The 21,222-nt window shown below is 40.5% G+C and overlaps 1 protein-coding gene across 4 annotated transcripts; it reads right to left on the bottom strand.

The window, feature by feature from the left end:
- Positions 1 to 262: 262 nt before the first annotated feature.
- Positions 263 to 21,073, bottom strand: LOC127376780 (voltage-dependent L-type calcium channel subunit beta-4-like). Of its 4 annotated transcripts, none has more exons than XM_051424028.1 (15): positions 20,984 to 21,073; positions 20,391 to 20,515; positions 19,499 to 19,591; positions 10,141 to 10,260; positions 8,831 to 8,953; positions 8,619 to 8,734; positions 8,453 to 8,532; positions 8,322 to 8,341; positions 7,750 to 7,827; positions 6,712 to 6,770; positions 6,493 to 6,593; positions 6,248 to 6,399; positions 6,067 to 6,162; positions 5,231 to 5,401; positions 263 to 3,274 (listed from the first exon to the last, which is right to left on the bottom strand). In XM_051424028.1, exons 2-15 carry the CDS (start codon positions 20,469 to 20,471, stop codon positions 2,852 to 2,854), a joined length of 1,713 nt encoding a protein of 570 aa, XP_051279988.1. In that variant the 5' UTR covers positions 20,472 to 20,515; positions 20,984 to 21,073; the 3' UTR covers positions 263 to 2,851. The 4 variants fall into 4 exon arrangements, with proteins under 4 accessions (XP_051279988.1, XP_051279989.1, XP_051279990.1 ...); XM_051424029.1 differs by lacking the exon at positions 20,984 to 21,073 and adding an exon at positions 20,808 to 20,891; XM_051424031.1 differs by lacking the exon at positions 20,984 to 21,073 and adding an exon at positions 4,972 to 5,017 and having other exon boundaries at positions 3,187 to 3,274; positions 20,391 to 20,798.
- Between the last annotated feature and the right edge of the window lie 149 nt (positions 21,074 to 21,222).

Here is a 21,222-nt window from a genome sequence, read left to right as displayed (position 1 = left end):
AGCACTGAATAGAAATATCTAAAGGTGGTTTCTAAATCTCAAAATACATTTTCATTTAAGTTTAACATTTCAAATGAATGTGTTAAATCTTGACACCAAACTAATGAACCCTAACAGGGAACATTAAAGTGTGTGTGTGTAACAGTCGTTGAGACATTTCACTAAAAACTTCTCGTGAAGTGTGAATGTCTGTAGAAAAAGTTTACAATTAAAGTGTACTGTAGTGAAACACGCAAAAAAAAAGGACTCAAACAATTAAAAGTACATAAAATGTCATGTTTATTTTGTTTAAGTCATATTTTACTTAGCATTGTAAATCTATTTTCAAATAGAAAGCATTCTATACAGCATCAGGCAGGAAATGTCTCACTTTTTACACATTTTCTGTCTCTTTTTGATAAATAGAAGGGAAGAGGCGTGTTGGGTCACGCTAGCACGCTGTGGTAGTCTGGTGGATACACGGTTATATTTAGTGCAGTTATTGCATTACAAAGCAACCATCCCAAAAAAACAGTAGTGCAATTTTTTTTTTTCTCTACTCACACAAAAAAGAGGAAGTCCAGATGGTCTAAGGCGTTTAAAGTTTTTCAATGTTAGGCTTTAGTATTGCATACAGAATAAGACAGAGGAGAACTAAATTATAACCCTTGTAAAAATTGTGCTTCATAAATTGAAAAAACCTCAACTGCTTTTATCAGTTGCTAAATTGGTCCGCTTTGAAAAAACATATTCTGCCAAAATATAATGAAAATAGCTAATTGGTGAACTAACACATGCAGGGCTTTAATAATTCACTCATTCCTTTTTTTTTTTGGTTTTTTTTTATCACAAATTTAAAAAATAAAATAAATAAATTCGCAGGCCTGATCTGGGACCGGGACAATTTTCTTAGTGAGTGACTTTTAAAAAGTGCGTCAAAACCAGCGTCCAGCCAATATTGTGGGAGGAAAAATGTCCCCAATATTCCGGTTTTTGTGGATAAATAAACTGATGCATTCTGATTTAATAAGTAAATAGTGTTGTTGTTGTTAGTGGTGTGAGGAGTGAGTAGCCCCAAAGACAAGACTATCACTACAAGACAACGAGGAGAATCAGAATCGATGCATTACTAAAATACTTAACTGTAAAAAGAAACAATCAGATTTTCATGCAACACTTGCATAGATTTTTTTTCTTATTTTTTTTTTCAATCATGCTGATTTTTAAAATTTTTTTTTTTTTAATCTCTTCAAAATATACAGAACACTAGATAGAGAGAGAGAGAGAGAAAAAGATACCTGTGAGACATGGAAGCAGTAAACCAGTAATTCCTAAAGCCAGCTGTTAACAGTATGTGAACAGAAGCTGCTCGTTTTATCAGCATCGCGTCCGAAACCCACCATCGGCTCATGGACTAATAAATGGCGCAGGAACAGAATGACATCGTGTCACGGGGAGGGGTGCTACGAGTCCTTCAGGAGCACGACACATTCGTTAACGTGGAGTTGAGCGCGATGAGTGTGTAGGACTTTACACCTGAGGATCTGCCTTGGTAAAAACCTAATCGACTGTAAAACTGCAGTACACACACACACACACGCAGAAAACGATGTTTGGCGCAGACGTACGAGGGGGGAGTGAGAGAAGGTGTAGAAACTTGTGGATGCTACAATCAATAACGTGCTACAATCGAATTACAGGGCGATCGGTTGGGTCGTAGAGACACCGGAGGAGGGGGGGGGAGGTGCAAAAAGGCATGCAAGCTTACATTCTCTGAAGCCTGGATTTTTTTTTTCAGAAGAGGAGCTGCGGCTGTGCAGCGTGTGCTCGATAATATGTGAATGATTCGATGTAAACAAGCAGTTTGGCAAATAATTCATCCTTTTAAAAGATAACATTCCCTTTTTCTTGGTTGTGTTTACATTCTCTGTGCCCGTGTTTTTTTTTTTTGCTTTTTCTTTTTTTAAAGATCTTCAGAGGTGTAAAGAGTGTGATTGTGCAACAGCAAAGACGAGCGATGCCCAGAACGTACTGTACTGTACTGTACTGTAGGTGACACTGACGCTGTGCTGCAGCTTTTGTACTGCTTACTTTCATTGTGGCCCTTTCAAAAGATTAACCCTATGTGTCTCCCTCCCGCCTGCCGCTCACCGCCGCCTTCAGAGTACAAACTGACTGAACACATGGATGGCGACATTTTTCTCTGAAACAACAAACAAGTTCATATTAACAGAATCAAACAAATATAGTAGCAATGAAACAAAACCAGGTTGCCCATTCAGTATATACATTGTAATCAAATGCATTACTATTTCCCATAAGTGGATTCAACAGTAGACATTCCTACATTAGTTTATCCGTAAAGATTCATTCAGTTCCTGTTCTGACATTAATGTGCAAATAGTCTTAAAATAATTATATCCACACATGCAATAGTAAAGATAGTTTTAAAAGTCTTAGGAATTTTAAGGCCAGTATATGAGACATCCTACAATAGAGAAACCTTAGGCAAAGCAGCTAAAGTTTGAGTTTGCGTACAGCTGGTAGCCTGAAACCTTTCCATTGCAGAGGTGAGTAGCCCTGTTGACTTTTATCTGAATCTGGAGAGGGTCATTACATCCTCTCGGTTTAGATAAACTGGGAGTCTGGAGGAGCGGCGGCTGGAAATACTTTTAAAAAATAGACCTACAGTTGTTTGCTTGATAGCCTCTGATGGGCGTCTGTGTCTGTTGGTTCCAGATTTAAAGTTTGGAGCTGATTTTGGGGGCGACTTTTTTCATCTCTAAGTAGTTTGTTTGGGAACGTACGACAGTTGGAGGGCTCGGGGAGATCTTGGTGTTGATCTGGAGGCCGGTTTGGGGGGGCTTGTTCCTCAGTAGGTGTCTCGAGGCCAGGGGCGGCTGCGCTGGCGGTTGTTCCGCTGGTTGTGACCTTGCTGAGCTTCGCGTTGGAGCAGCCTGTCCTGTGACTCGTGCCCGTTGGCACTGTGGGCACTGCCTGTGTGCCCACGGTGAGGGGGGTACATGTCCCTGTATGTGCGAGCATGGCAAGGGGAGGCGTACTCATCCTCCTCCTCTTCCTCCTCCTCCTCTTCTTCTTCTTCTTCCTCCTCCTCTTCGTCCTCCTCGCCCACCCTGTGGCACGGGCTCCCCCTCCGGCCGCGAGACAGGGAGTCGCTGGCCTCGTCGGACGGCATAAGACTGTCCTGCTCCAAGGGGGAGTGGGCCTCCTCGCCTGCCTCCTCCTCCTCACCCTCCAAGCCCACCGCCTCGCGAGGCTGCGGCTGGTTCTTGTTCTGGAGGATTCGAGAAGTCGCAGGAGGGAGAAGAAGGAAAGAAAGAGGGTCAAAAGAAGGCTCCATCTCAAATAGCTTCACACTTTGTGAACAACTTTCATAGACAACCAACACACAGAGGGTAGACAAATAATAACACTACATCAAGAAGGACTTTGAAGGAAATCTCCCTTAAAACAACACTCACATGCCCGTTTGTGGTTTTGTTGTGGTATTGGTTGCTACACTTGTTCCTCTGGTTTTCACACCGGCCACAAAGAGATCCCTTCCTAAAGGATTTGCAACTCCAGAGCAAACGTCTGAGCAATACTGCAGCTGAACGAGTATATAAGGCTTCAGCAGTTAATAGATTAACATCCCTTACATTGGAATCACTTTAGGAAGGAATCTTTTTACACCCAGTACACCCAGAGGAACAACCACAGCGACCAGTAACTGCTTCAACTTAGATATGGGCAATACAGTTAAATGAATCTATGACTCCCATGTGCGGGTATGTATGTTTTTTTTACTTTAACTTAGTAACTAACTTTTACTATAAGAAAGGAAACACAAGTCCAATGCAATCGAGACATAGGCTCTTGTTAACAATGAGCTATTGTGATACTTGATCCATTATATATATATAATTACTATCTATTTGTTTCTAATGACAATGCTACAAAACATTCTGGTGTTAGCTAAGTGACTATTTTCATGACAGTCCGTCCAATAGTGTCAACATCATGGTGGCACTGAAGTGAAAGACAGAGGATCAAGTCAGTAGGACTCATCCTGAATGTCTGTAGAATTCACATTAAACTATTTATGATGTTTAGTCTCTATTTCTAAGGTTCAAAGCCACAAGAGACAACGCAGAGAGCAACAAAGAGGCCTTAACTGCGAAATGTTCTTTTAAATGGTTTTAGAAAGTTTGTAAAATATCAAAACGAACATTGTGGGAAATCATGACAATCTACGCGTTGATGATGTTAATAATCGGCACGCAGGAGTGTTTGCAGTGTTGCTGAAGTCTCTTCAAAGTCCTTTTTCGTTAAGTGTTTACAGTGTTTTTTTTTGTCTGTGTGGATACAGATTAATACTCCAGACACAGAAATAAAGTAATGCCATTGAAACAGCTGAATGGATGGTCAGGAGGTTACTCTTGGGACATAAAATGTGATTGTACTGATGTTACGGTCTCTGTTTATTGTAAATTATGCATTTAGATCAGGTGAACACATTATTTAAGCATTGATCATATGCCTTTAATTAGCATTGTCATTCAAGATAGCATTGTGTGCCACTGTGAGCGGGGGCACCATTCACAAAGCATGCTCGGAACAAAGGATCGACGCCGACTGAATATAGAGAACAACGGTCAGATTTTGACATTTCATACAAACGTTTAGTAATTTCAAACATGACATTCTCAATTATGGTGTTAAATGGAAGCTGCTTTGTGAATTTTCTCTCAGAAAAGCTTGTGGAGCGGTGATTCATCTGAGACCGTCAATTAAAGAAAAGGAGGCAGGATGCAATGAAGAAAAACACGCCATCTTTTCTGTGGTGAGATCTGAATGAATAAAATGCTGTTCATTCACTGTCTCAGCCGCTGTGTCGTGTTCAGGTATTGGGGAGGTGTGTAAGAGGGGATTGTTGGGGTTGAGAGTGCAAATATATACAGTATATATATATATATAAACCCTACTACTCACCCCATTTTGTAAGCGATCATTCAATTAATTCCTGTGTTTCAGAAAACTGCAAAAATGTTAAGCATGGATGAGTGAGAGGACAGACAAGACAACTGGAGACAAATAAAAAAAACAAAGGTGAGAGAATCTGAGATGAAGAGCTGGTAAAGACAGTGACAACATACAACGTGTTCAAAACAGGATTCCTACTTAAGAGTCTTAAAACGATATTAATGCTTTATTTTCATGCTGCTATTTAAACACAAGAAGACAAACTCACCTGTAGGCTAGAGATGGCAGAAGGCGGGGTCATCAGACTCTGCTCCAATAAGGGGTTAAGAGGGGTGTTGCCTGGGAGGTGAGTGGCACGCCAGTAGACTTCCAGGTATTCAGCCAAATGCTCACAAGCATCTTCCAGCTGGTTCTCATCCAAAATGACATCAAACATATCCTACAAGTGAACACAAAGTAAAAAAAGGTATCACCGTAATGGTCTACAAGTGGCACGCAAGTAAACACCTTGTATATGTGATTAAAACAACACTAGGAGTCTACAGCTATTGTAGCAGCTCTATGAAGCTGTGCTTGTGTACAGTAGGGCCACAGGTTGGAGTCAAACTCATGGCTGCTGCAGTAAGGATGCTAACATGCTGATGTTTAGCAGGTTTAGTGTTGATCATGTCATTTTAGTTAGGCGTGTTTGCATTCTAACATTTACTAATTAGCACTAAACACAAAGTGCAGCAGAGGCTGATGGGAATGTCATTAGTTTTGCGAACACCAAAGTATTAAACAAATTAAGATTTTGACTCGATGATTGTGCGAGATGAAGGAAATTTCACTCAATCCATCCAGTAGTTCTTGAGTTATTACAATAAAGACCAAAAGTATTACCAAAGTAAATAGGCATCATCGTCTGGGGACCATCAATGGCTGAGTAAAATTCAATGGTATCTTATAGTTATTGAGATATTTCAGTCTGGAGCAACACTGCAGCCCTACAGCCACACTGCTAGCATGGTTTAAAACAGATGTTTGTGGTAGGTGCTCATAGAGAGATATTCATATTGTACAGATTGATTAGGAGTAGCACTAGAAAGAAATTCCTGCACTCACAGGGGGGCACTGAGAGAGTTTGTCTGCAGCCATCATCTGCACATTCAGGTGCTTGCTCTGAGACTTCCCCCTGGATTTGACCAGCCTCTGGAGCACCTGAGAGGAAGATAAAGTTAGTTAAGTGTCAAGGAGGAGGAGGCAGCCTGAATGCAACGTTCGTGACAGAGATAACATCCTGTACCTTTGGTGAGGAAACTTTAACGTAGACAATGATGGGTGCGAGGGAGGTTTTGGCTAGCTGTGCGGGATGGTTGATGGTGTCCGCGTCCAGAATCACCAGCTGCAGGGTTTTGGCGAGCTCAAATATCCTCTCAATCTCACTCTGAACCTCCGCTGCACAGACGAGACACATTACATTTTGTAAGCTTAAAGTCATTGCGTCTTTACACCAAAAGATTGTTTTCATGCTGACATTAGCGCAGTCACCTAGGCTGGAGCGGGTGTTGGATCTCTCCATTATGGGTCTTTTGTTGAGGACAGATCTCTTGGCTAAAGACAGGTCGGCAGTTACACGGGTGATTGAGATTCTGCAGTCGCAAATATAGAGAGGAAAATATATGCTGTGAAACATTTTGATTAGAGTTATTAAAGGTCTGACTATCCACAATAACAGAGATGAATATTTAATCTCTCGGTTTTACTGACCTTCCCTCAAATCTGTGTTTCAGGAAGTCAAAAAGAGCTTTCTGCATCATATCTGTCACCTATTGGAGAGTATAAGACGACAAAAACAGACTTGTTTAAACAGACAGAACACAAACTTACAAGAGAAATAATGTTGTTTTTTTACGTCAGGATACCAAAAGAACCAGACATAAGAGCAGCTTCCTTCCTCACACTTAAATTACTGTCAAACGTCGATCTAATCAGGTTGTATTACTGTAAATATACATGTATACAGAGGTGGGTAGTGTAGCCAAAAAGTGCACTCAAGTAAAAACATTGTTACTTTATAAAAACAAGAAGTCGACTAGAGGTAAAGGCAGTCATGAAAATAACTACTTGAGTAAGAGTAATAAAGTATAGATTGAAACAACGGCAGTAAGTAAGTACATTTATGAGTAAAATAATTTTTCCAGAATTAAATTTCTAGTATTAATCTCTGAAGTGTGATCATACAATTTCCATACACATGTAGTGTGACAAATGTATGCAAATGTCACATTGTGGAAGTATTGATTGTCTCACAAAACTTACTGGAGAAAGAGTAGTACTACATTAAAACTACTCCAACAAGTACAACTTCCTCAAAAGAGTTACTTAAGGACGTGTAGTACACTCAACATCAAGAAAACTGTGTCTATAAGACTAATGAACAATGTATTGAAGAGGTTTCCACCTAAAATTGGATAATGTTAAAATAATGAACATGGTTGAAAACTTACATACATTTAGACTCACTGTTAACGATTTTATACAAGTTATTGTTAAACCTCTCTGTCAAAAGCAGCATTTGAAACAATCAAGCCTCTTATGATGATACATTATCGTGACAATAATAATATTATAAAGGAAACTGATAAGATCACACCACTGTTGTTTTCTTAAGAAATTAACTGTGAAAGTTAATTCTGATTCAAACAACAAAAGCAGCAATGCGGGAACAGTTTAACAGAGAAAAGAGTGCAGGAGTGTGAGGCAGTCATTCTCTGTCTGCTGGAGGAGAAATGGGGAGAGTCTGACCTCATAGCCCTTCAGCGATGGTCCCACGAGGACCACCGGCCTCATAGAGGGCACCACGTCGTAGGGAGGGACATGTTCCTGCCAGAAATAGGGGACGAAGAGAGGAGAGGGATGAAGAACAGAGGGAGCAGGGGTAAGAAATTATGTGGGCAGGGTTTGTCTGTTCTGAAAAGCTAAAATAATAATAATCAGGGTTTCTCCAGAGTTCATTAAATTAAATGTAGTACTTTTTAATACCACATAGAATGAAACTGAATACCTTTTTTCAACAAACCTTTTTCATGGTCATAACAGTCAAATGATAGAAAACCAGTAGGGACAATAAGGCCCTATAAGGTTAACCAATGTTAGGGTCTACGGCAAGCAAGAAAAACTATTTAAGACCATCATAAATTAAATGTAAAACGTTTTAATACCTTATAAGGCTGTTTTATTGATGGAATTAAAAAAACAAGTGAATTAAATGCTTTTTAGGATCTCAAAACATGTAGATATCCTGATAATGTGCCTTAAAGTAAAAAACTATGTATCATGAGCACATGCTGTCTTATCCCAAACTGCCAAACACCTACCTGTTTTTGCTTCTGTTTGGCTTGTGAAAACAAGAAAGTCACAATCAATGAAAGAAAAAAGATAGAAGACAAACAGACGACAAAGTTTGTTTTCTGTTCCAGCATTAAGAGAAACGATCTGTTGTACTTACATTCACCTGCAGATGGCGGTGTGGTCCTCCAACTCCCAGTCACCATGTCCCCTAAACTAGAGGAGTTACCCCCTGTTTTCCTGCAACAACAACAACAACAAAACTAATTCATCAAACTTATAAAGTGTAAATGAGTCCTGAGAGAAGCTTCGTACTGTTAACCGACCTTTGTTTCTGCTCCTGTTTGAGTCTCATCGCCTCCAGTCGTAGAGGGCTGGGGATGAAGGTGATGTCTGCTCCTTCTTTTACTAGCCGGCCGATCCACCAGTCATTGTTATACTTCTGTTAAGTTCAGTGCGACAACAGGACCATGTCACGTATAAGTGTGTCGTTTCAATGTCATGGATTCGTCATCAGTAACAACAGATAATCACTCACTTCTTTGATGTGCAGGAAGTCTTTGGCATCGAAATTGACTGCAGCTCCTTGGACGGGACAGTCCTCATCCAGAGCTCCACAGTAACTCACATTCGTCTTTACTGCAAACGCTACAGGTTTGGACTGTAAACGAGAGAGCAAGAAAAACACTCATTAGTGATGGAAACTGCAGCGTAAAGGTAAAACAACCTGGAGGCGCTGCCTGCGTAAGCCGTGGTGACAGTGTATACGGATACGGATCTTGTGCTGTGTTTGTGTATGTTGCATTGTATGTATTTGTGTAGGACTACTCTAGACCTCCGGTTATCACATCGGGGTATAAAGACAATTGTGTTGTCAACAAAGAACAGACACCAACATGCCACAAATGAGGCTCAAATCTGAATTGTTTGACCAGATTTGTTTAGGTTAGAAATAATGTTTACATCCGAGATTTTGTAGCCTGAAACAATAAGCGATATTTAGTGTTAGCTACCTGTCGTTGATGGCCGGCCAACAGTAAAGTTAACCTGCTTATGCTGCTGTTTGTAATTTCATGATGACTTGTTTAAGACTCAAAATACAAAGTTTAGGACTTGAGACCTGTTGGACAAGACTTGGGGCTTGACCTCTGACTTCATGGCCAAGACTTGAGATTTATTTGAGACGTGCAAAACAATTTGTTGAACTCTGGTTTTCACTAAAAGCTCATTTTGGCTGTAGATGTACAAACATTTAACTCTTTGAGGTTTGGTTTATAAATCTTTACATACTGAAGGGTTAGAGTAGCAGAGATTGGTTCACAGCAACGCAGTTCAGTGACAAATCAACTACACACCCAGTTCTTAAAAAGGTAAACGACTGACTGAAAGCTGGATCATCCTCTACTCTGTTACACCACTAACTGGTTTATATACAGCATGTGTATCAGTGATGCTGCAATTAAACACTGTGCTTTAGTTGTGTAAACAACATCAGCGTGTCTAGATCAGAGATTTGTGCATGGCTTACGAAAGGATACAGAACGGCACCATTGCTGTTGTGGTCCTTGTTGCTGGTTGATATGAATAACAACATGAAGCAAGATGAGCGCAGTGACTGCTGTGCATCCAGTACGTTCTGGAGTTGGTTTAATGTTGAATATTAAGTGAAGAAAATTAAGTTTTCTTTCAGCTTTTTGAGGATCTGATGACGTGTGTGGTAGGTAACAGTAAGTCAGCAGTAGAAGCACACATGTGGCTCCAGACTTCACCTACACATATTTAAACTTTTAAACAACTTTTAAAACACTACAGTATGTAGAAGTGTAAATAAATCCCTGTCTGACGAACCTTAGCTCTGTCGAGCTGCAGCTGTGCCTGGCGCTCGGCTTCACGCCGATACGCCTCGCGGTCCTCCTCTGCTGACAGGTCTGAATCCGACGGTCTACTGGTGTACGAATCAGCCGACCCCTGTCAGGAGAAAGTCAGAGGTGGACATGGTAAGGATAAACATTATTTGTGCTATTGGAATGAATCATTTCATAACTTACATTCAGATCATCTAGTCATGCAAAGATTACTGAGGCATATTACTATGAGGTTAGATAGGTAGATCTACTGTTTCTGTTTATACTTCTGCTTTCATCTGCTTTTCTGTTCCACAGTCTCTGTGTGCAGGTGTGCATGCAAATACGTGTCTGTATTCATGAACACATTCATGTGTGAGCCTGTGTGTATCTCCAACACAATGCCTTTGCTCTCCCACACCAGCCATCTTCTGGTAGACCAAATATAGCACAAAGGAGGCAACTGCTTCCTCTTCTCTCCTGCTTGGCCCCAATCCATTCCATCATCCCCCACAGTGCAGCACATATACATCCTTTATTCCCCTGTTTATTCTCCAAGGACATCTCCTCATTAGCAAAATATATGCTGGCTATCATTTTTCATTGTAAGCTGTTTAAGGACATATTCCAGCGATGGTTAACACGTTATACTGAAAGCAACAGATAAAGCACACAAAGAGACATTTTACACAAAGTGAAATGGTGAAAATTGCTTCATAGGTGCTGCTGGCTTTAATTCAAAACCTGTAAGGCGGTTCCTGTGATTATTTTCATAAATGTCCATATATTGTAGAGCTTAATCGATTTGTCGTTTAATTGATCTGTTGATCAACAGAAAATTAGTCAGCAGCAACTATTTTGACGACCGTTTAAATCTTTTCTGAAGCAAAAACTGCAAAAATGTAACTATCTCCAGCTTCTTAAATGTGAAGTCTTCCTGTTTTTATTCGTCTTATTTAACGGTAAACGTGAATATCTTTGTATTTTAGACACCGTATACTCTACTCTCACCATGTACGTGGAAAATTATAATTTTTCACTGTTTACTGACATTTTAAAGTCAAAACGAATGATCAATTAATTGACTGAATAATCTGCAGGTTAATCCATGATGAAAATAATTGCTAGTTGCAGCCAAAGAGATTTTTCAAAGAGGAAAAACATGAAAACGAGAAGAACATAAAGTGGTGGATTCTAGATGCAGTTTGGGTACTCTGTGTGTGTGTGTGTGTGTGTGTGTGTGTGTGTGTGTGTGTGTGTGTGTGTGTGTGTGTGAGTGTGTGTGTGTGTGTGTGTGTGTGTGTGTGTGGAGCTCTCCTATATTTGGTATCTATTTGGCTTCTCTGAAGGAACTCAGTCCTGAATCTGTCAGTAAAGAAAACCGCTGCAGCAAAAACAAATCCAAGTCAGGCAAGAGAGAGAGAGAGAGAGAGACAGGAGACAAACAAGAAGTAAAAAGAATAAAAGAAGTGACGAATGAGACAGACAAGAAAATAGCTCTCACGGGTAACTCCGGTATTCATAATTACATTCATATATACTGAGACGATCAAGCGTGTTCTTGCAAATAAAGCAAGAAATGAAAAAAACAGCACATAATACAGTTTTTACTTTGGTTTTCCTCTCCTCCAGAGTGCAGTGACTTAGTCCTGGTCATCCATCTTGCCAACATATACAAACGAATCCTCGGGAGGACCAATTAGCATCAGCATAACAAAAGGAAATTCAGGCTCAAAATACAAAAAAAAAAAGTGCCCAGACATGAAAAACAACCACCACCTTTGCTTTCTCTGCACTTCAGAATGCGTACAAATAATCCAAAATAAATTTGTATCTACAATACCACTTCAAGTCCCAGAGAAACGGCAAGCGAACACCTCTCCTCGTTTATTTTTTTGTGTATGTGTCTATGTTAGATAACTAGATCTGATTTCTAGCACTCACAAGCTCTGCAAGGCAACACTGCACCAGCGCCAGAGCAGCACCGAGAGAGAGAAAAAAGGAGGGTGAGGAAGAACCGGGTAGATAGAAAGAGAGACAGAGAAAGTGGGGGTGGGTGGGGGTGAATATCTTTGACAAGATATACTGAAAAGAGAAGGATGTTTACGAGGACGAGAGAGTGACTGAAGGATGGTTGGAGAGGCTGGAAAGGTATAAACGATTTATACGACAAGATAAAGCGAGGCTATCTCAAGGGGAAGATGAGATTAGAACATAATAAAATGCCATGAAGGAGTGGAGTGAGACCTAGATATCTATCCTCATCGCAGATAGAAGAAAAGAGGGAAAACACAGCAGCAGGGGGGTGGTGGTGGTGGTGGTGGGGAGGAAGGAAAAGCCGTGACCACAAGAGACAAGAGACACACAGATAGAGACGGTCAGAGAGAGTTGCATACCTGGCTGATTAGGAGGACGGCGCTAGAGTCTGATAAAGACATGAATCTGAATTTTTCTGACTGTAACAGCTTCCCTGGTTCTCACTGGGAACGCACTCAAACACACACAGACATAAAAGTGGAATAAATATGGTGGTGGGCGCAGGGGAAAGGTGTTATGTCAGAGAGCTGTTTAATGATGTTAGAACACAGAGCGCTGCCTGGGCTGTGATTGCTATTCATTATTAATGTTTGGACTCTGCACACTCTCTGTCCTGGCTACCTGTCAAATCCTGCCAAAAACAAAACAAAACAGTGTAAGCACCACTGTAACTGAACAGAAAAACTGTGTATTTTGCAGGCGAAGCTACGCTGCAATGCAGAGTGTAACGATGTGAGTACATCTTTATTGTCTGGTCTGAGGATGCCTTGTTTTTTTTTTTCTTTTACTGCTAATGTCCCCGTCTGGGGGCTAAATTTAACTCTGTTCCTTCCTATTCTGCTTCTGTGATTATTCTTCACACACTGCAACACTGATGGCCTCAACTCCACAGGGAGGGGCCAACAAGGAAGTGTGTCATCCAGCTAGTCGAGTCCTCAAGAGGACCAAGTCATCCCACAGTCTAGGGACCGATTATCTGATCATTATTTTACATTCAAATGTGATTTCATTTGCTTTTGGGGGGACATGTAGATGCTTTCACCACTGGTCCTGTTCTTAAACTGTAGGTTAATTAACTGGTTGACCATGGTAGATTATGTACAAGAGCAACTGTAAAGCAGCAATAATTTATCAAAATGTAAACAATACCCCACAAATAAATCTATAAATGCAACAATGTGCTATCTCAAACTGACTGACGGGTCTTTTAACACCAGGAATAACACAAGGCAACTAATAAACCTATTCTGATGTTATTAAATCTGCATTTATTGATTTTTGGCCGACTTGAGAGCAGCACAACATGCTGTAAGCACAACATTGACATACGACCAACATATAGCGTTAGCAAAAATCATTAGCATTCACTGCATGTTTGTGTCCACCTGATGAATCCAAGTCAAGAAGTCCAATATTCACTCTCCTTTTAGCTCTGTTTTTGGTCTCCACCAACCGACTGTGTCTGTCTGTTGAGCAGGTAGTGTACAGTGGGTTTATCAGGGCTATTTTTCTTCCTGAAAACAGTGGCTGAAACAACCTTGTTGAGAGCCATGAGAGGGAACCAAAACAGTAAAGTTATGGTGTGGAAAACCAAAACAACAATTACAACTTCTAGAAAAACTATGTAAGATTCCAGACATCCATTGCCATTTGTTTCCTTTACACATAATTAACTGGAGCCTCATAAGCTAAGATTTTGCAGATAAGATACTTCTGTTAAACGTTATTATCAGCCAATAACATTGATGAACCAATAACGTGTCTACCTTCCCTACAGTACAGACACTATAAAACACACACATACTAACACACTAACAAGCATCAACATGGAGACATTTTCAGAGTAATTTAACATTTTAAGAATCTTTGGCATGTACTTTTAGTTTGAACGTGCAAAAACCAACGAGCTCATCGAGCAGCGCGTTTGTCCAGTCAGGTGTAGAAACAGTTCATGTTGATGTTTGAATAAAGAAGAGAGGTTTATATTAATTATTGCACATCCTACTCACTAAGTGACATTCTGTTTAACTTGATAAATAGACACAAGATGTCAGACCACAATGAGCAACGGGAAAACTGAGTGTGATAAGGTGTTACCGCATGCCAACACAACAGGTGTTCACTGTGATAGATTACCACTTTTAAAATAAATAGACTAAGACTAAGAGTCTACAGCCACGCTAGCGGCTCTGTGATACTATCCTCACGGTCGGGTCATGCTCGAAAATAATTAGTTTGTGTGATGGCCGACTACGTTGCGAGGGAAAAGCATTTATAGTTTTTCCGAACAGCCATACTCAAACTTTGGGGTGAAATGCTGGCCTTCATAGAGAGGGGTGAGACGTGAAATTGTTTAAATATGGGGATAAAGGTGTGCACTTTCAGACATTCTCTCCTAGAAGACATTCATGGTGTTGCACGTTTGCATTAAATTGAAAACAGAGAGCTAGAGAGAGAAGATCAAACCATGCTTACTCTGTCACCTGCACACAGCTGACCAATCACAGCGTGACGTGGACCTGAATGTGGTCGCTTTTAGAAAAGTTACGCCATGTTTGATCATCTGACAAGAAATTCTGTTGAATCTTAATTGCTCCTTTAGGCACACCTGTGCTTTCACGCATAAATCCACGCATGACACTGCTAACATGCTGATTTTAGCAGGTATAATATTTATAATGTTTATCATCTCACTCATGAGACTGAGGCTGATGGGAACCTCATTAGTTTTTACTGATATTTGGTCATAAACCAAAGTGCTGAACGTTTGACCAGATGACGGCACTGAATGAACAACTGCAGGATCACCAAAGTTACATCAACTCATCCTCTGGGGATCATAAATGTTTTCATGGCAATACATCAAATAGTTGTTGAGTCTGGACCAAAGTGGTGGACTGACCAACAGACTGACACTGCTATCCTGGAGCCACAACACTAGCATGGCCAAAAACAATGGGCACCTAGATAGCAGGAAAAACTACTGCACACCATTGGTGGTAATGTTGAGTACACACAATATAATAAATAATAATAAATAGATTAAGAATGCAAAACACAGTATGTTTCTTATGTTAAATAACATGCAGGGAGTGCACGCTAATGCCAAAATCATATTTCTCTGCCTTTATTTGCAGGAAGGAGATTCTGCACAACAGCAGAATATATTATTCAAGAGGCTGAAACACTTTTCCCTCTGAGCAAAAAAACAAAAAAAACTGCAAGCTCCAGCGATTTGGAAATCCAGTAGCCAAATATCCAATTTCAAAAAGTGTTCGATTAACTGTGCAGTCGTAATTCAATGTCAGCAAGTTACACATGCACAGAGCTCTCTGATACACAAAGCAATAAATCACTCTGTGGTTACATCAATATCAAAGTCAAGATCAGGCACACTGTATGTGAAATTGATCAATCTCAAGACTCGGCGAGGAGCCGTGAAAAGACACATGGGTTGACGGTAATCAAAAAAGTAAAGCAGGTGAAGGGACGAGAGAAACAAAAAGCGGTTGTGGAAGAGGGGAGGACGAGATGAAGGAGGAAGACAAAGAGAAGCCCGAGAGAGGAGCAGGCTACAAATACGATGGAAATGCTACAAAGAGACATTGGAGGAGACGGGAGGAGTTTCAGGCAGGGAGAAGAAGAAGCTGACTGTGTCGGAAGTCATTTGTACTTACTCAGTTAATGTGGTGATGCCGCTGCTACCGGTCCCTCCCTCTCTGTACACTACATGCTGTAAAATGCCGACAGACTGTGCCGTGTCCCGTCCGCTAACCAGGGACGACCTGCACTGGAGCAGACAACGGCAACACCTTCTTTTCTATTCTTACCCCACCTCATCTCAACCCGGCACACACACAAGAACAACCAACGCAGCTTTTGCGTCACTTGATCAAACCCCCTCTCTGAATTTACATCACACTCTTAGTTATTTAAGTCCAATTCAACATGCACAGGTAGAGGGAAAACGGGGGGGGGCTGCTGGTTGTAACACACATAGCTCAAGATTTCTCCTCCTGTTTCAAAGCCTCATGTCCCACATATAACACATATATCCACACTTATGGCAGCATACTGCTTATTGTATCCTGCTGCAGAAATGAGTCATACTCCACTGCTCCTCCATAGACACCCCACCCCTATCACAGACAAGAAACTATCTGCTCTGTTTGTGAAATTTACTCCTTCTGCATTAAACACTTTGTCATATCACCTATGGGGGGGTTGGATGCCTGTTGTGCGTGCAGAGAGAAGGTAATGATTGAAAAGAAAGTAAAGGTGCTGGTGTGAACAATGAACCCACACATCACATCGCCTGAGGCCTTCAAAATGAGCATCATGAATATTTTAAGCCGTGCAATATTCTCAGGGAATCTGGAGATTGTCATTAAGCCCCCCGATCAGGATAACTAATGTCCCCCTCCTGAAGAAGATGTCTGCTCAGCCCTTTTTTTTCCTTCCCTTCTCACTAACGTCCCTCAGTAACACTGCTCCACATTCCCTCACACCAGTGGTGCTCTGCATGAAACAGAGGTATTTTTCATAATGTTCATGTGCAGCTCATGTGTTCAGGTGGCCAACAAATGACTCATTCTGGAAAAGAAAGGAATATCATGCCTCTAGTTTTTATGAGTGGATTTTAATGCAGAACTTTATTTAATGTGTTTCCATGTCTTTCTTTTCAGCTACATTTCGTAGCTACATCTTGCATTTTAGAGCTGCAACGATCAATCAAAAGAAAACTAATTGGCGAATGTTTGACTCATTCATGCAACAAGGTCAGAAGCTGGTACCAGCTTCTCAAATATGAGGATTTGTTGCTTGTTTGTATCATATATGATACATTTTTTGGTTTCGGACTGCAGGTCGGGTAAAGCAAGCAAATATGAGAACGTTAATTTGGTTTTAGGGAAGTTGCGATGGCCATTTTAATCATGAAAGTTAGAAGAGTGCACTCAATAGAGTGCAGATCTCCACCAGCTGTGTCCCGACTTCCTTACAGTCAAGATGGAAAAGATACCAAAAACAGGGATTTATATATCTTGTGTTGTGCCTAACTTTAGTGGATAATAACGTAACAAGTATAGAATTACTCTGCAGATTGTCCGGTTCAAGATGTGACCAAACCTTTTTATGGATGTCAGTTATTGAGACTCAACAAAGACTGCAACAGACTTGGTAAACTTTGTTTTTAGCCTAGCCGACTACCAGAAATGCTTTCTGCTATGTCGGGGTGCGTATCCTAAAATGACAAAATACTGCTGACAGTTTAACAAGAATGAGGAGTCAGCAGTCAATCAAATAGGTTTCTCTAAAGAATTCACCGCAACCACGAGGTCTTTGAGCGTACAGTCATACATGTGCACAGAAAATATGAGGCTGACGGGTCCAGTAGTATGTGAGATTATCTGTAGACAGATACACACACGACCAACACACTCGATAATAATCTGATAATCTGATTTCACTCTTTTTAACATCAGTTTTGAACATTGAATACAACAGACTCTGCTTTTCCTTTATTCACTAAATAAGCTTTCCTTATTTTGAATGACTTGATGAAAAATGCCTTCAACGAATGATCAATTATCATAATTGCTGCAAATTATTTCTCTGTTGATCTACTAATCAATTATTTATAAAATAATAGTTTCAGCTCTAATTTGATATTTGAGTTGTACTATTTTGGGAACTTGTGAGAGACGTTTTTCACAATTTTCTGATGTTTCATAGACAATTAAGAGACCGTGGTAAATGTTAAAACACAATGTCAGTTACACAGTAGTACTGTACCTGTCCAACATTCGACCACACTACTGGTGAGGCTGGTATAAGCAGCAAAACACCCGAGTGTGATGAATTAAGTTTAAAATTAGTTTTATTGCTCATGAATGGCCCTTTTATTTGTAAGAAGAAGATTGTATTGTATGTTATACTGATCTGTATTTATATATGACCAAAAGAAAACTGCAAATTCTCCTTCTCCTCCTTTTAGCTGACAAATTACATAAAATCATGTTTTAATAATTATTAATTATCAAAATAGTTGCTGATTAATTTGACCTATTTTACAAAATTTACAGATTATTCAACTAATCCATAACGTTAGCGTTGTTATGTGATGTTTTAATGAACCTCCAGATCGGGCCACAATTTTCCACCTTGGTGAACAATGAAGTTTTAATCTGTTTTAATCCACTCTATTCAATCCTACTCTAATAGTTTCAGCTCTAGATTACTTAATCAGGACTAAAAGGATACTTGAGACATATTCTACAGACAGTGTAAAAGCCTGCAGTACAGAGGGAGCCTTGTAGTTCCTGTCATTAATACATCAGGCTCTTTAAAAAAAAAAAAAGGGAGGGGGGGGATATTTGAATCCTTCCCAACTCCTGACTCTCCCTCTTTGATGTATCGAGGCTCATGAACCTCAGGGATCTAGCGGTTTGGGATGAGCTCTGCATGCACAGTCCGTCTGTAGCCCGGTGAAACCCTCTTGACTCTTCACAACCTGATTTGTACAGGGATCAAGTTCTCCCCTCTGCTGGACTCCCTGTGAAACTACAACCAGCTCCTCTTTACACCCAAATCAAATCCATCTTCAGAAACAACACATGGGGGGGAGATTAAAACGGATCTGATCGCACACCATCAAAACAGCTGATCTAGATCAGCGGGAATGGTACACAACAGCCGTACAACAACAGCACAGAGGGGGAATCTGAAGCTACGACTCTTTTGCTTATTTGTTATTGCTAGAAATCGTCTTAAATAACACCAAATCTCCATCTAAGTCCTCAACACGTGCTTGACCTGAAAACATTAATTAGAAAAACTGGGCTGTGGTGGGATTTAGATGTAACACGCAGACACTTCGAAGCATTTTGCTGCTCTCTACTGGTCTGAACAACCACTGAAACTGCGGACACAACTCTGTGGATCAGGATGCAGAGCAGAAACAATAATGTACTGGATCCAAGGATAATAAATACAGACCTACAAATGTGTTTTTGTAACTATTGTGAGTGTAAAAGAGGAACCTTGACACTCAACACCTGAGAAATAATAGCCTTGCCGCACCAATAACAACAAAGCAATGCAGGGGACACCTGTTTGGTTTGAAAAAGCTTCAATCCTTTATAGCTTTACTCAGAACGCAACTTTCCTACATTTTCCATAGAAGCTACAGTCATTCCCTCAATCGGTGTGTTAATCTGCATATCGGCTGTGATGTGCCAAGGCAGGATGGAGCCTTCAATGTACGCATACATGCATAAATGAGGAGAGGGAAAAAAAAGCCAACAAATGGCTCAGAGGGCTTTTACCTGCCGTTTGATGAAGCTGGATGTTGTGTCAGAAGACGTGCTGCCATCTGAGCGTTTGAAGCGGCTCTTGCGTTTAGGCAACTTCCTGGGAAGCTACGATGAAAGAGACAGACACAAGTGAGATAGATTGAGATAGACAGACAGACGCCAGCTTGCACCGTGCTGATTTTTAAGGCTTTTTCTCGTGCAATTTTGACTAAACACAAGCCTACATTTTAAGGAAGAACTGGTGTAAAAGAGCTGCTGTGCACCAAGAGCACTGACTATAAACAGCTGTAGTTTTTTTTTTCCTAATTAGCTGCACACATACTGGTCAGATCTTTCCTCAGGCCCTCTTGAAACACAGTCCATTAATAAGAAAGCCTGCATGTTGCAGTGTGTGTGTGTGTGTGTGTGTGTGTGTGTGTGTGTGTGTGTGTGTGTGCAGACAGGCCCTGTAGATTCAGGCTACAGGTGAGTCAGAGCTCGGAGTCTGTCACCAATAAAATTCAGCATACAGGTCCAATCGTGTTAGTGTTTTTTTTTGTTGTCCCCCCCCCAACACCATAAAGCATATATAAGCATGAAATGCGACTCAAAACACACAATAAAAACACTAACACACAATCCATAAAAGGCAAATATGTCAGATGTATCAACATTTAAGGAGATTGTATCCTGTTTGTGTGTACGGGAGGCATAATAAACATACTTTATATGCTCGCATCCAATGGGATTTTCAACGATCAAGCATCAATCTGCAGTTTCAATGAAGGCGGAGGTACAAACACACATACACTACATTAAAAAACAAAAAAAGGCATACGACAACAAGTAGCAAGACATTAAGCACTTTACTCGGCGGTGATGGTAGTTAGACGTGTGAATAAAGGAGTACAGTGTGTGGATTTACCTGAAAATAGTGCGATTGAGAGCCTGTTTCCACAGCAGACAGTGGGTCTACGGGCGATTTGGACATTTTGACTTGCACCATCTATTGAGAGCGCAGGGAGGCGGGTTGCACACAGACATGGGTTACTGGAGGAAACAAGGGACACAAAATACATCTAATATATGCGGGGAAAAGGCGAAAATATGGAGGAATTAAATAAAAAAAATGATTATAAAAAGAGCGGTTTATATCCGAGGCTCAGCTGATGGTGGAGGGAGAGGCTAGCTGTTACTCCTAAAAAATGTGTGTTACATCGAGGGGAGGAGGAGGAGGGAAATGTTAGCTTAAAAGCGAGCAGGAAGGGGAAAAAAATAAAAAAAAATAAATAAATAAAAGGAGCTAAAAAAATAAAAAATAATAAAATTAAAAAAAATCAACCGTTAGGACTGAAGCGTCATCGCTCGAGCAACCGTTGAGGTCCGTACTAAGTGTGAGTCTCCGCCGGGGGTGTCAGGGTTGGCTCAACTGCCACAAAACGGTCAATTCACGGCGAGATACGGAAATTAAAAAAATGTAATATACTTTGTTTTAAAAGGGTGTTCTTTTTATATCACCTCCGTGTGTCCTCTCTCGATCTCTATCTCTCTTCTCTCTCTTTCGTCTGTGCGTAATATTTGTTTGTTAAATGACGGTTTGGATAGTAAACCACAGTCAAATGTAGTATGTGGAATATTCAAAGAGTGGATATTTCGGGGGGGGGATCATAAACGGAACCACACATTTGTTTGTTTTTATTTTTTTATTTTTTGTAGCACAAATACACATAAAAATCATAATAAAAACGTCAAATTAC

Source organism: Dicentrarchus labrax, unplaced genomic scaffold, assembly GCF_905237075.1.
Source record: "Dicentrarchus labrax unplaced genomic scaffold, dlabrax2021, whole genome shotgun sequence".
NCBI classification, from domain to species: domain Eukaryota; kingdom Metazoa; phylum Chordata; class Actinopteri; family Moronidae; genus Dicentrarchus; species Dicentrarchus labrax.
Note: the sequence above shows the minus strand (reverse complement) of the source record. Positions and strands in the feature narration are given on the sequence as shown.

Excerpts from the sequence above, each read along its gene's own strand:
- LOC127376780 (XM_051424028.1), bottom strand. The coding sequence starts at position 20,471 with ATGGTGCAAGTCAAAATGTCCAAATCGCCCGTAGACCCACTGTCTGCT. Across the intron at positions 7,828-8,321 it reads CCAAACAGAAGCAAAAACAG|GAACATGTCCCTCCCTACGA; the intron begins GTAGGTGTTTGG and ends TATTTCTGGCAG. Across the intron at positions 3,275-5,230 it reads CTGCCATCTCTAGCCTACAG|AACAAGAACCAGCCGCAGCC; the intron begins GTGAGTTTGTCT and ends CGAATCCTCCAG.